The sequence below is a fragment of the Rosa rugosa genome, chromosome 5 (genome assembly GCF_958449725.1).
Source record: "Rosa rugosa chromosome 5, drRosRugo1.1, whole genome shotgun sequence".
In the NCBI taxonomy this organism is placed as follows: domain Eukaryota; kingdom Viridiplantae; phylum Streptophyta; class Magnoliopsida; order Rosales; family Rosaceae; genus Rosa; species Rosa rugosa.
The window spans coordinates 48273941-48288743 of NC_084824.1; the positions used below are offsets into that span (position 1 = coordinate 48273941).

The window sequence follows — 14803 nt, forward strand, 5'->3', positions numbered from 1 at the left end:
GGAGTTTCTCTCTCCTACATTTCTCTCTTTCCATTTTCTCTTTCTAGGATTTGTTTTTGGCATAACTTTTGAACCGTAAGTCCGATTTAGGATCCGTTTTCGCCTACGGATTCGTCTTGACGAGCTCTTTCTATTGGTGGAAAGAAAATTCAGATTTGGTGAAACTATTTTTTTGACGACCTAGGAGGTTTGATTTTATTTTGTATTGTCCACGATTATCGGAAATAAGGTAGGGGGATCTCGGCGAAACTTTTTATGATTGGATATTGATTTCATGTGCTTCGTGTATATGTTATTCTTGTTAATATTATGTTTGGATGATTTCTTTGATGATATTTGAATTACATGTACTAAATGTACGTTGATCGATGTAAGTGCATGTTTTCATGGAGGTTGTTATTTATCAAGTGTAAAGGAGTTGGGGATAATTATAGTTATTTGGTGACTGTGGGAATTATCTTTTGTATAGTTGAGTCTAAACATTGTAGGGATCAAGCTTAGGCGAGCCCGTGTGCACAATTAGGTTTAGAATATCGACGGTGTAATTGTCGATATATTTGGGTGATTTGGGCTTGGAGATCAATGTTTCAGACAAGATGACTAGCAAAAGGGGTTTAGGGGATTTGGTTGAGTCAGGGAGTTAATTAATATGTTTGGATATTTAAGTCACAGTTGCAAAACTATAAAGTACACGGTACGGGACGTGTAGGCTTGCATATTCTGATAGATGGATTAACAGGTAAATAAATATTAATTAATGGAGTTGGATTGCATCATATATTGTTTGATATGCATGTTATAATCGAAATACATGATGGTATTATCTTTGGTCAATTATCCATGAGGAAGTTTTATATCCCTACTAAGCCATTGGTTGAGCTCACCCCTTAACAGATTTTGCAAGTATGGAATCGAGATACTAGAGCAAGAAGTTCCGATATGTATATAATGTCAAATGGGTTGTGAAACTTGTGTTTTCTTTATGTTTGTTTGGAATAAAGAATGAGTACTAGTTATGTTATAAAGACAATGTAATATATGCTTTCGGTGGAATTTTGAGATCCTGTTATCTAGTTGTTAGTTCACGATATATTTTTTTTTTGTCACATTTTTGTTATAGAGATTTTAGTTCTATAATTAAGATGTGATTCACACCTTAACTCGAGATTAGAAAATTAGCTCGAGTTAGGGTGTGACAGAGGCTAACCTTGAAACATGACCCAATACCAAAACGAGTATGCCCCCTAAATATCAATTGCCAGATTGTATAACGAGAGGGAAGCCTAAAGCCCAATATAAGCCAAATCTTAAAGCCAAAACCAAATACCCCATAAGGTAATTATGTGTTGACTCATAGGTTGTCTGAGTCATATGCATCATTTGTGTTTCAATTATCTACTATTGTCATTCCAAATAAAGTGCAGGAAGCATTAGCAAATCCCAGATGGACTGAGGCAATGAATGTTGAAATGGAAGCTTTAGAGAAGAATGATACATGAGAGCTAGTACCAATACCTCAAGGAAAGAAAACTGTGGGGTGCAGGTGGATCTATACCTTGAAGTATGATGCTGATGGGACATTGGACAGGTTCAAAGCAAGGTTAGTTGCTAAAGGCTACACACAGACATATGGTATTGATTATTAGGAAACATTTGTACCAGTATCCAAGATTAGTAATATCCGTGTACTATTGTCTCTAGACGCAAACTTAGATTGACATCTGAAGTAGTTTGATGTGAAGAGTGCATTCTTGCATGGAGATCTAAAAGAGGAAGTGTCACGCCCCGAATTTTGAATAATTAAATTCAAATCCGAAACACGATAACTTAACAAGCACAATAAAAACACATAAAATTTTTTTTCATTAAAACTAAGCAACAAACAAACTGAACTCACAATGTCAACACCGAGTCGTTCTCTAGAGTCAAATATCACATCACCAAGTGTTTACAAATTAAACCGAATAATAATTCAATAAGTAAACGCACCCTCTACACTCACAACACAGCGGAAGACTAGAACAAAGATACCATACTACGTCCAAGCTACGACAGCAACAAAACCTCAGCTTCGATGATGATTACACTGACCTGCACAATAACCTCTACACCATGGAATAGTACATCGGGATTGCAAACAACAAACCCGGTAAGCTTTTTAAGCCCGTATGAGTAAACTCAATTAAAGTAACTCACGTCACGCATGCTTATAATTTCTCAACTCGTGAGATAATTAAAGCAACAACATTTAACTCCACAAAACACAACTAAACATCAAGTTCATATCATATCATATCATATCATGCTCATGTAAGTTAACTCATATCAAAATCAACATGCTCTGACTCTCAACTCATTTCACAACTCATTACAAATCTCAAACTACATCCGCACTTACAATTGAATTAAGTAAAATCAGTAATCCCTGCATAGAAACTTAGTTCAGAGTTCAGGAGATCACATTAAAACAATCAATTCAGAAATAGTAATCCCTGCATAGAATTTAGTTCAGGAGATTACCAAGAAAACAAACAAGACAATAATAGAAATAAATAGAAACATTTACTAAAAACATCCATTAATAACGCCAATTCACATAGATCACCACACAGGTCATCACAATTCATTTGAAATCAAGTCCCACATGGACGACAAAAGAAAGGACACCAACACTCTCTTTTATAAATATATACTCATGGGCATGCGATAACTCAAATTTATCCCCCATGCAGTATATTATACTCAAGGGCATGCGATAACCCAAAGTTATCCCCCAAGCAGTATACTGTACTCAAAGGCATACGATAACACAAAGTTATCCCCTAAGCAGTACACTGTATTCAAAGGCATACGATAACACAAAGTTATCCCCTAAGCAATACATTGGCAGACAGACTAGAGCTCTAACTGAATATATAGTAACCTGTCACCTCGGCCGAGGTTCAGCCTTACGATAATACTTGCCTCGATCACCAATGTGATAAACGATACTCAACCAAACATTTGAAAGTCCACTTGACTCAAAATGTCACAATCAACTCTCAATCATTACTTCACCAATGTCACACCATCCAATAAATATATTCCACGTAAATATATATATAGATATACGTAGTCATTCACGCAGGAATGACCACTAATACCAACTATAGTTTTATAAATTATACTTTTCGAAAATCATTTTATATCAAAACATTGTTTTAACTTACCCATGAACCGTTGTCGATCAAGTTCATATATTTTAAAACAAATAATTTGTTTCGAAAATGACTTAACACTTAAACAAGTAATTCCGAGTAATAAATAAATCCGTTCGTAAATGAACCATGTGAGATTTACTCACCTCCAAATCCTGCTGCGTCTTCACACAAAACCAAGACAAGCACAAAATCATCCATACTCCGCTCACACAATTCCGTCAATCATCTAATCACATCAATGTCACACTCAATACAACACAAAGCACACAATTCACAACACACAATTATATGACGATCCAACAGTCGGATCCTCATCCGAGACCATCCAACGTCTTCGGAACACTTCTACGATCACTATATCAAAACTACAAGTCGATCAGACAGCCGAATCCTCACGGATATAAAACCGATCGAACCGAAAACCCTAAAACTTGGAAAATTCATAACATGCTCATACGATTTCCAAAAATTACAAACAATATATCGAAATGCTCGTATCGACGAGTAGATCGAAATCAGGAATAGAAAATATCCCTGGGGTGGCCGGAAACTGCTGGAAAACACCACCACAGTGGCGGCACCGCCACCGGCCCAAAGTCGGAATTTGGCAAAACTTTCCAACACCAAAGTTCTTCATCTCAACTCCAATTGAAACTTTCATAACTAGCACAAAGTCAGAATCAAAGCCATTTGGCCGGAATTTACCTCGCAATCTCTGAAACTTGATGAACCCTAGAATCACAATCTTCAAAATTCGACCTCCACACTTTGAATCGTTGCAAGCCGTCTTGGGTATAGAATCTACGTCTTCTGGGCTAGAAAAGCCCTCAAGGATCAAGAGCTATGGTGGCCGGAGGAGGAAGAACCCACGGGGGCAATTTCCAACCCAAACCCGTGGCTTTCCGGCCATGCAGCGCCGCCTACGGTGCTTCCCTCGATGAACTAACACCACAGACTTGTAGGCGGGATCAAGGCAAGCAGAAACCCCGTTGGAATTGAAGCAAAAGGTGGCCGGACGAGCGAGAAATCGGCCGGCGAAGGGAGGAGGCGAAACTGGGCTCGGGACTGAAGAGAGAGAAAACTTTCTGAAAATGGAAAGTTGGCATTTTTTGATATTTTCGGATTTTTTTCCTATTTAACCAAAATGGAAACTTTTTCCAATGGCCATAACTTCTTCATACGAACTCCGATTTTCGCGTTCCGCATATCCACAAACTCGTATCGACGCACTTTACGACTTTCATGAAGGAAGATCTCACAGAATCTAAACGTATAAAAAGTCAAACTTCGTAACCCCCTAAAACATGCACTTCGAATAATTATTCGTCCGAAAATAATTCCACTCCACCCTCGAACCACGAAATCGTACAAACGAACACTTTATTAATCCCAAGAAACATTTAGGAATTAATAACAAATTTCCGAGGTCTTACAGGAAGTATATATGGATCTACCCCCAGGGTTCATTATACCTTCACAGGAAGGAATGGTGTGCAGATTGAAGAAATCTCTATACAGACTCAAGCAATCTCCTAGAGCATGGTTTGGAAGGTTCAGACAGTCCATGAAGGCATTTGGCTACAAGCAGAGTAACTCATATCACACTCTCTTCTTAAAGCGTAGAAAGGATAAGATAACTGCCTTGATTATCTATGTGGATGATATGATCGTGACAGGAAATGATCAGGTAGAAGTGAAGAAACTGGAGGCTTACTTATCATCTGAATTTGAGATGAAATACCTCGGTGGACTAAAGTATTTCCTTGGCATTGAGGTGGCCAGATCAGAAGAAGGCACTTTCTTATCTCGAAGGAAATATGTTTTAGACTTACTCACTAAAAAAGGTATGCTAGCTTGCAAGCATGCCGATACACTGGTAGAGCACAATCGCACAATCATAAGTTAGCAGAATATCCTGAATAGGTGCCTACTAACCGAGAGAGGTATCAAAGACTAGTTGGCAGACTCATTTATCTCTCCCACACTCGTCCTGACATTGCATATGCGGTGAGTGCGGTGAGCTAATTCATGCATTCTCCAAGTGAAGACCACATGAATGCGGCATATCATATTCTCAGCTATTTGAAGTTAGCTCCAGGCAAGGGGATCATGTTTTCTAAAAATAATCATTTGGAGATGGCGGATATACTGATGCAGATTGGGCTAGATGTATGACTGATAGAAGATCAACCTCAGGATACTTCACTTTTGTGGGAGGTAACCTTGTTACATGATGGAGCAAGAAACAAAAAGTAGTTGCCAGATCTAGTGCAGAGGCAGAGTACAGAGGAATGACCCAAGGTGTATGTGAAATGCTATGGCTACGTAACTTACTGAAGGATTTAGAGTTCAATCCCAAACAGGCTATGAACCTATTTTGCGACAACAAGGCAGCCATAGACATAGCACATAATCCTGTTCAACATGATAGAACAAAACATGTTGAAGTTGATAGACACTTCATCAAAGACAAGCTGGAGGCAAATATCATTGATGTTCCTCATGTGAAGATTGGAGATCAACTTGCAGATATTCTAATTAACAAAAGCTGTTTCTAGTAAGGTATTCCACAGCTCACTTGACAAGTTGGGCATTCGAGATATCTATGCACCAACTTGAGGGAGAGTGTTGACATGAGCTGTTATTAGTCTAGGTTCATTGTATCAATTTTCATTTATTTACATTCATTTTTTGTATCAATTAGAATAGTTGACTTATTTTGTATAATTACTTACTCAACTTGTACATCGATGTATGCTATAAAAGTCTCCTTGAGAGATGAATAAAATTATCACATTATTCCCAAATATTTTTTGACAATTTGACCTTGCATCTTGCATTCAACATTAAGTAACAAAGTCTCCAAAGCATCATAAGTAATGTGTGTGTCTTGTGCTTGACCAGAACTAAAAGTGTTTTCAAACATTGATCCAACGTTGTTCATAGTAGTTGCAACCAAATTAGTTTCAAAAACAACATGCATGACCAGCAAGGGCAAGATTGTCATCTATATCATTGATTTTATGAAGAAAGTCGGAGATGGAGAGATCACCACGAGTAGCACGGAGAAGCTTGCTTTGAAGCTGGAGAATGCAATTTTGAGACTAAGAGGCATATCACTTTTCAAGATACCAGGTTGCATGAATGGAAGTTGAACGAGCCACAATGGCAAGGATATAGGGAGTAAGAGAGCCATTGATCCAGCTGAACAACATCTGACCTTGTTGGATCAAGATATTATAGTTGGGATTGATTGCATCAATCATTGAGGTTGTCATTAACTTAATTCCTTAAGGAAACGAGGAGGGCATTTGTTAGAGCCATCAATAAAACCCATCAAATTGCGACTATGCAAGGTGGGAACAGGTTGAGCTAGCCATAGGGAATAGTTGGTCCTATCTAGTTTGATATTTGTTAATGCTTTGGAACCGTGGGGATCTAATTAACGATAAGGGAGAGAGAGAGAGAGAGCGACACAAGCGAAGTATAGTGGTTCACCTCCCGCCTTAGCGGGAGACTACGTCCACTTGAATGTGTACTAGTGTGTCGAGCCTTGCGGCCTAACAAGATTACAAGAGATGTAATGGAGTGTCTTTCTAAGTGGGAGGAGAGTTCCTTTTATAAGTGAAGGAGTGCTATTCCTTTACATTTTCTTAGATGTGGGACAAGAACCCACTATTCTAGTATAGAAATGCATATTGTGGAGGCAACTTGGCAAGGCCGGAAAGGTGGCTTCCCAGCGACGGATTTGCTACTTCCGGATACCGTAGCGTAGCTTGAACATAGGGCTACAAGATGCAAGTAGCGGTTGGGTCTTACCATGGCTTGTGGGTGTCCCAAAGAGGGTGTTACTTATGCTTGGTGATGTAGTAAATACTCCATATTGTTGGAGGTATGTACAAGTCCCCGAAGTCCCCAAGTAAGAGGAGCTTCTTGGTTGGGGAGTTATAAACATGGAGTCACCAAGCATAAGTAACCGGGCGGCACGGAGCCCCTACAAGTCCCCGAACTCCGTAAGCAAGAAGGGACTCGTTAACCTGCACAACAAAGACAAAAAATAGGCATATGTAGAAACAGTAGAATGCTTGTTGCATTGGGCAACAAATGTGAGTTGCATTGATATGCGTTGGCATATACGAATGTATGAGGTGCGTGATACATGGTCGTGTGAGCATATGGATTGCATATGATAAATGTGTTACGCGCGCAAGGAGATGAACGAGGTCGAGTTTGACGGGGTTACGCTCGTGAGATGTAAGTTGCATGAGTGCTGCGAAGGTATGCATTTGTAACTCATGAACGATGACCGTGCGTACGGTTGTGTCTGTTTGGTTTTCGGTCGTATTAATGGAACGCGAAAAGAATTTGATTTGTCGCGGTCGGTAAACGACAAATGGTAGAAAAATTCAATGTTCCATTAACGTGTGGTGTGTCGAGTAGACATGAGCGTAAAGCTCGAGGATTGTCGGGAAGGCATGAGAGGAAAGCTCGTGAGCGGGAAACTCGGGGTTGCCGGGAAGGCATGAGCGGGAAGCTCGTGGGTTGCCCGGAAGGCATGAACGGAAGCTCGGGGTGCCGGGAAGGCATGAGCGGGAAGCTCGTGGGTTGCCGGGAAGGCATGAGCGGGAAGCTCGTGGGTTGCCGGGAAGGCATGAGCGGAAGGTCGGGGTGCCGAGAAGGCATGAGCGGGAAGCTCGTGGGTTGCCGGGAAGGCATGAGAGGAAGCTCAAGGGTTGCCGGGAAGGCATGAGTGGAAAGCTCGTGGGTTGCCGGGAAGGCATGAGCGGAAGGCTCGTGGGTTGCCGGGAAGGCATGAGCGGAAGGCTCGTGGGTTGCCGGGAAGGCATGAGCGGAAGCTCAAGGGTTGCCAGGAAGGCATGAGCGGGAAGCTCCAGGGTTGCCGGGAAGGCATGAGCGGAAGCTCAAGGGTTGCCGGGAAGGCATGAGCGGAAGCTCGAGGTGCCGGGAAGGCATGAGCGGAAGCTCGAGGTGCCGGGAAGGCATGAGCGGAAGCTCGGGGTGCCGCGAAGGCATGAGCGGAAGCTCGGGGTGCCGCGAAGGCATGAGCGGAAGCTCGGGGTGCCGCGAAGGCATGAGCGGGAAGCTCGTGAGCGGAAGCTCAAGGGTTGCCGGGAAGGCATGAGCGGAAGCTCGGGGTGCTGGGAAGGCATGAGCGGAAGCTCAAGGGTTGCAGGGAAGGCATGAGCGGAAGCTCGGGGTGCCGGGAAGGCATGAGCGGGAAGCTCGTGAGCGGAAGCTCAAGGGTTGCCGGTAAGGCATGAGCGGAAGCTCGGGGTGCCGGGAAGGCATGAGCGGAAGCTCGTGGGTGCCGCGAAGGCATGAGCGGTAAGCTCGTGAGCGGAAACTCATGGTGCCGGGAAGGCATGAGGGAAGCTCGGCGGTACCGGGAATGCACGAGGGCGAAAGTCGGCGGTGCCGCTGAGGCACGAGCGCGAAAAGTTCAACGGTGCCGCTGAGGCACAAGCGCGAAAGCTCGGCGGTGCGAAAGCTCGGCGTTTGCCGCTGAGGCGAGAGCGTGAAAGCTCGACGGCGCGAAAAACTCGGCGGTGCCGCTGAGGCACGAGCGCGAAAAGCTCGGCGGTGCCTTAACGGGTAGCTCGAGGTGATGTCCTGAGGCATGAGCGTGACCGTTGCTAATTATGATGGGCTGTATGTACAAGTCCCCGAAGTCCCCAGTCAAGGAGGGTGTTCTTGCGGGTTGATACCAAAGCGTAGCTTTGTGCCGTATATCAAGCATAATTAGTGCGAGTGCGTCGTCCATCTAGAATTGGTTGGAGCGAACGCTTTTGCCCTTTCGGGTGGGCCCCTGCCAGGCCCTGCGAGGAGTCCCCCACTCCTGGCTATAGACCTCCGGATGGTCGGAAAATTGTTTGATGAGGGGAGCTGCGCGGAGCAGAGGGTGTTGGGTAGCGAGCCCAATCTTTGGTACCCAAGCGTCGGGGTTAACTGCTGGATCAATGGCTACCGTGGGCTGTGTTAACTAGTCCCTTTGCTATTTCTCGGAGGAGAAACTTGACTGCAATGCCGCGTAGCGGTCATTGTCATTATGAGGCGTTGCCTTACCGCTTGGCGGTTGAATGAAAAATGATAATCACATAGAGCAAGTAATAATATTTTGTTTGAGTGTCCCATGTTTATTTAATTGAGTTGCAATTAAAATAGAAGCATGGCATATGTGTATACATGTACTTGTAGTAAAGTTGCTAATAACATTTTTTGCATTTTTGTAGATATGCTAAAGGATCATTGAGATCGGTATGTGAAGCATGGCATATCTAGTATGTGAGATCTAGAAAGTGTTGCCAAATCTACAAAATGTTGTTGGCATGCTTAAAAGTTTATGGAAGCATGTAAAAGCATATCAAGTGTGATATATTGTAGGCATGCTTAGAAGTAGTAAAAGCATGGTATTGGCATGGTAGTAGCTCTAATTGCAAGAGCGTAAAAGATAAGGTATAGTGACTTATCTTATGGCGATTTGGAGGCTAGCGGAGTTGGCCGAGTGTGACGGTCCATTGCTCCGGTGAAGTTCCTTAGTAGAAGCCTCGTTAATTGATGCGGTACTAAGTGACGGCGTCCCCTTAACATAAGGTAAATGATTAGCTTTTTATCCATATTTATAAATCGACCAAGTAACAAAATGGATTATTTGTTTGCACTTAGACGGGGAAAAGCATGAGAAAATATTGTACTTCAGGAGTGTGATTAATTTGATCATATAAAAAGGGAAATTATCATATATAAAAAATGGTACAATGCACTTGTACGAATATAGTAGCACAATGTATATGCAATGTCATGCTTTGTGATTCAACGGACAATTTCAAGTGGGAGTGGTTGTGGTAACCGACATGTGCATGTGTACTAGTAATATATGCATGATATAATATTGTAAAGGTGTGTCTCTACAGGATTATATAAGCTGGTCATGACGTCATGTGAAGCTATAGCCATGTATTAACAGCTAGTCAATCTACAACAATATACTAGCATGGAGAGCCACGTGTGCGTTAGCATATAAAGGTGTGAACCAAGAGTAAAATCATGCTGGCCATGTAATTAACCTATAGATGTGGTATTTGATAGAATCATGTGCGAGGAGGCAGCATGGTCATGTACACAAGGAGACAAGTATAGCATGCACTTAGATATGTGGCGCTATTTAAAGTATACCAGATTGTTTAATAAGGAAAGCACTGCAGAATGCAGATCTTATCTATTAGGAGCTGTACGCTGTGAACAGGTTTTAAAATTTTAAAGCAAGAGACAAACAATGCATGCTTTGACTTTAGAGAACAGTGTATAGATTGAATACTCATCTGTCTTGCTCAGAGGAAGCTGAAAGTTTTTGGGGTGTTGTCCGATACTGGGCCAAGTTCTCATCGGTTCATGGCTGGTGGCTTAAAAAGCGATGCTCGGTGAGTGCCTATCGTTAGAGATGGATTTATGGGGATGATCTTGCCATCATGCTCGGTGCCGCTGAGGAGACCAGCGGTGAAATGCAATGTTGAAGCTCAGGGGGTGCTCAGCGATGGAGACCAGCGGACCATGGCCAACTGTGGTTGTCTCGCGGTGTATGTTCAGCGGTGAATACCGCTCAGGGGAGAATGCCAGCGGGAGTTGGAGTCAGCGGAGGAGCAGAGCTTTGCTCAGCGGAGTTTAGCGGAGGCTTGGCCTGCTAGCGGAGCGGAGCTATCCGGCGGTGAACTTGCAGCGGAGGTCGACGGTGAAGTTCGGCGGTGAACTTCCAGCGGTGAAGTTCCGGCGGTGCAGCTCGGCGGTGATGGTTGGTGAAGGAGCAGTTTGGCTAGCGGAAGTTTTGCTCGACGGAGGCCTGGCTAGCGGAAGAGTTCAGCGGTGACTTGCCAGCGGAGGTGCTGTGCCGCTAGAGGTGCCTTGCGTCTAGAGTGGGTCAGCAGCGGAGCGAAGGCGCTGGGCAACGAGTTGGGCGGAGGGAAGATTGGCGCGCAGCAGTGTAGCGGAGCATCCCCGGCGGAGCTGCAACGAGGCCTTGTAGAGCGTGACGAGTTCGCTGGGCGGGGCAGTGGAGCACTGGGCGGAGGAGCTCCGGAGCGGTTGGGGGTCGGGCGGCGCAGCACTGGGCGGAGGGATGTGCAACGGCGTCGACCGGAGAAGTTGCAGCGGAGAAGAAGATCTGGCGGAAGTGGCTGGGTGTCCAGAGAAGTTTGCCGCCAATTTTTTTTTTTTTTTGAAGTTCAGCGGTGACTATCCCTGGTCAGCGTTGACCAGACGTTGACCGGACCCTATGGGCGTTGACCGACCCCGCCGGGCGTTGACCGAGCCCTAATTTGATGTTTACCGAAGTTCATGGTACGTGACGAAGCCATTGTGTTGGCTTCCTACAGACGGCGCCAATGTTAATACTTTGGAACCGTGGGGATCTAATTAACGATAAGGGAGAGAGAGAGAGAGAGAGAGCGACACAAGCGAAGTATAGTGGTTCACCTCCCGCATTAGCGGGAGACTACATCCACTTGAATGTGTACTAGTGTGTCGAGCCTTGCGACCTAACAAGATTACAAGAGATGTAATGGAGTGTCTTTCTAAGTGGGAGGAGAGTTCTTTTTATAGGTGAAAGAGTGCTCTTCCTTTACATTTTCTTAGATGTGGGACAAGAACCCACTATTCTAGTATAAAAATACATATTGTGGAGGCAACTTGGCAAGGCCGGAAAGGTGGCTTCCCGGCGACGGATTTGCGACTTCCGGATACCGTAGCGTAGCTTGAACATAGGGCTACAAGATGCAAGTAGCGGTTGGGTCTCACCACGGCTTGTGGGTGTCCCAAAGAGGGTGTTACTTATGCTTGGTGACTACTACTCCATATTGTTGGAGGTATGTACAATATTCAAGAAGTTGGTAATGAATGGAGCAGTGTTTGAAGGAGATGGTATTGGAAGTGGTACTGGAGATGGAAGAGGAGATGATATTAGAAGTGGTGCTTGAGGTGGCCATCGCAACAGGAGAATGAGAGAGAGGAGAAAAAAAATATATCTGTTAATGTCGCTAGACTAGGGCTCTGATTACCATGAAAGATAATGATTTTGTAATTGTGTTGCGCACCTCAAATTTGAGATTGCATTGGTACTTATAGACATGTAGCCATGTGATTACACAAATTAAGTCTAGGTACATCAATGACAGTAATTACTACAAAGTCAAAAAACCTAGAATCAAGCTAATTAGTATAAAGATAAATAAATAATTCAGTTTCATTGATCTCCTTTCATTGGCCCAATACTGCTGGGTGTTTCAAACCATACACTGGGGTAGCCTTAACGGATTCGGCTTCTCTGCTAGAATTCATTTTACTAGGATCTGCTTGGATAACACTCTCAGCTCGCCACGTGTTACTGGTTCAATCTAAGGGCTATAATGCTTACAACACAGAAAGCCTGAACTTCACTAACGATCTCCAAATAGTTCTTTAACGTCAGTGTTGAATCGAACAAGATCTCTACCCCTGGACTCCTCGCATCTCCCTCTCTCTCTTCGCCCAATTTCCTCCTTCCCCTCATCATCTAGTCGTGAACTGAAGCCGAGTCCGATCTCTCGACTCCTCACTTAACTCTCAAGATTTTTCAGATGATGGGGAAGACTCACACCGTGGCTTAGAGAAGAGAAATGGGTTTAGCTTCACATGGGAGAAACCTTGCATTTCAGATTGGTAATCCAAAATCAAGGCTTTTGATTCGGGTCCACTACTGCAGTTATAAATCAGAGAGTAAAAAACAAGAGGATGATGAAACAGTGAGGGAATTCTGTACCATTCTGAAGCGAAGCAGAGAGTGGGAGTCCGTGTTGAGCTCATCAGGGTTTCCCAAGAAGCTAAACCCTTGTGTGGTTCGATCCGTTCTTCAACAACACCACCAGGTTGGTGACCCAGAAAGACTTTTAAGTTTCTTTGATTGGTCTGGTGCCCAATTGGGTGTGCTCCCAAATTTGCATTCTTTTTCGATTATGGCTGTTGTTTTGTGTAATTCCAAGCTTTTTGGGCATGCCCATGGTGTGTTGGAGAGAATGGTTAGGACCCGGAAGCCGGCTTTAGAAGTTTTGGATTGTGTTGTTAGGTGTTTTAGAGAGTTTGAGGGGTCTGATATGGTGGTTTTTGAGATTTTGATTACTGTGTTTACGATGGGGGGTTGGTTTTATGAGGCTGCTGATGTGTTTTTGGGTGTTAGGAGTGTTGGGATTTCGCCGAGATTGGAATGCTGTAATTCTCTGTTGAATGAGTTGTTGAAGGGTAATAGGATGAGGCTGTTCTGGAAAGTGTATGATGGGATGTTAGAGGCTAAGATTGAGCTGGATTTTTACACTTATAGCAATGTGATCAACGCACTTTGTAAGTTTGGGGATGTTAGGCAGGGTAAGAGGCTACTGTTTGAGATGGTAGAGAAGGGCTGTAATCCGAATTTGAGTACCTTCAATGTGGTGATTGATGGATTGTGTAGAAGTAGGGCTGTTCATGAAGCCATTGAGTTGAAAAAATCGATGGTTGAGAAGGGATTGACACCTGATAGGTATACATATTCAATACTAATTGATGGATTGTGCAGACAGAAGAGATCAGAAGAAGCAAAGTTGGTATTGAACGAGATGTATGATATAGGTTTGAATCCTGACCGCACCTTGTACATTGCTTTGATTGATGGATTCTTGAAAGAAAATAACGTGGATAAGGCCCTTAGGATCAAAGAAGAGATGGTCGCTCGAGGAGTTAAGTTGTGCGGTGTCACATATAATGTGATTTTTGCAGGGATCTGTAAAATAGGTAAGATGGAGAAGGCAGAATCTCTTTTGAATGAGATGAATGCTATGGGAATTGAACCTAATACCCAGACATATAACTATTTAATTGATGGGTACTGTCGGGAGCAAAATGTAAACAAGGCTTATGCATTACTTAATGAGATGAAGCAAAGGCTGTAAGTTATGGGGTGAGGAGTCAATTAATAACATCATCTTGTAGTTTCTATGTATGAAAAGGTTGTGCAGGACTCCAATTTGGAGTGAATTAATATGAAAAGTTTCTGTGTATGAAGAAATTCTGCAGAGTATATGAGAATTTCATTTTTTATCTTAACTTGGTGAATGACCAGCCATGTTATTCAAAGTTCTCAAGCTTCTTGAAGTAAAGTAAGTAGCTTTGTCAATTGGTGTACCAAAGAAGCAGGTTTGAAGAACAAAAATTCCAGTTTTAAGTGATTGCCTCCTTGTTAAGCTACTAATGGTCAAATTACACAACAAATTGAGCAGAAAAGTGGCTAACCAAATTACACAACAGAGTGATTACCTCCTTCCACTTTGAAACTCAAAAGTGGCTAACCAAAACTCCCATACATACACAAAAAATTGAGCAGAAAACTAAAAACTGATGGTCAAATTACTCAAGTTCTGCAACTTTCTGCAGAAAACTAAAACTTGTACAGTTCATTATCAAATAGAGCAGAAAACTGGAAAATCATTGTCCATTAAATAGTTCATTATCAAAGCCTGCAATATCCTTGTTTAATAACAAAGAGCATGATAACTTTGATTGAGGCTTTCTGCCACTAGCTTGGC

General features: G+C 43.2%; 1 protein-coding gene across 1 annotated transcript; it reads left to right on the plus strand.

The window, feature by feature from the left end:
- Window positions 1-12541: 12541 nt before the first annotated feature.
- LOC133709335 (pentatricopeptide repeat-containing protein At5g61990, mitochondrial-like) lies at window positions 12542-14324 on the plus strand. Its single transcript, XM_062135047.1, has one exon. The coding sequence runs from the start codon at window positions 12866-12868 to the stop codon at window positions 14168-14170; it is 1305 nt and encodes a 434-aa protein (XP_061991031.1). The 5' UTR covers window positions 12542-12865; the 3' UTR covers window positions 14171-14324.
- The last annotated feature ends 479 nt before the right edge of the window (window positions 14325-14803 follow it).

Bases quoted from the DNA above. Each gene is read 5' to 3' on its own strand.
- LOC133709335 (XM_062135047.1), top strand. From the start codon at position 12,866: ATGGGTTTAGCTTCACATGGGAGAAACCTTGCATTTCAGATTGGTAAT.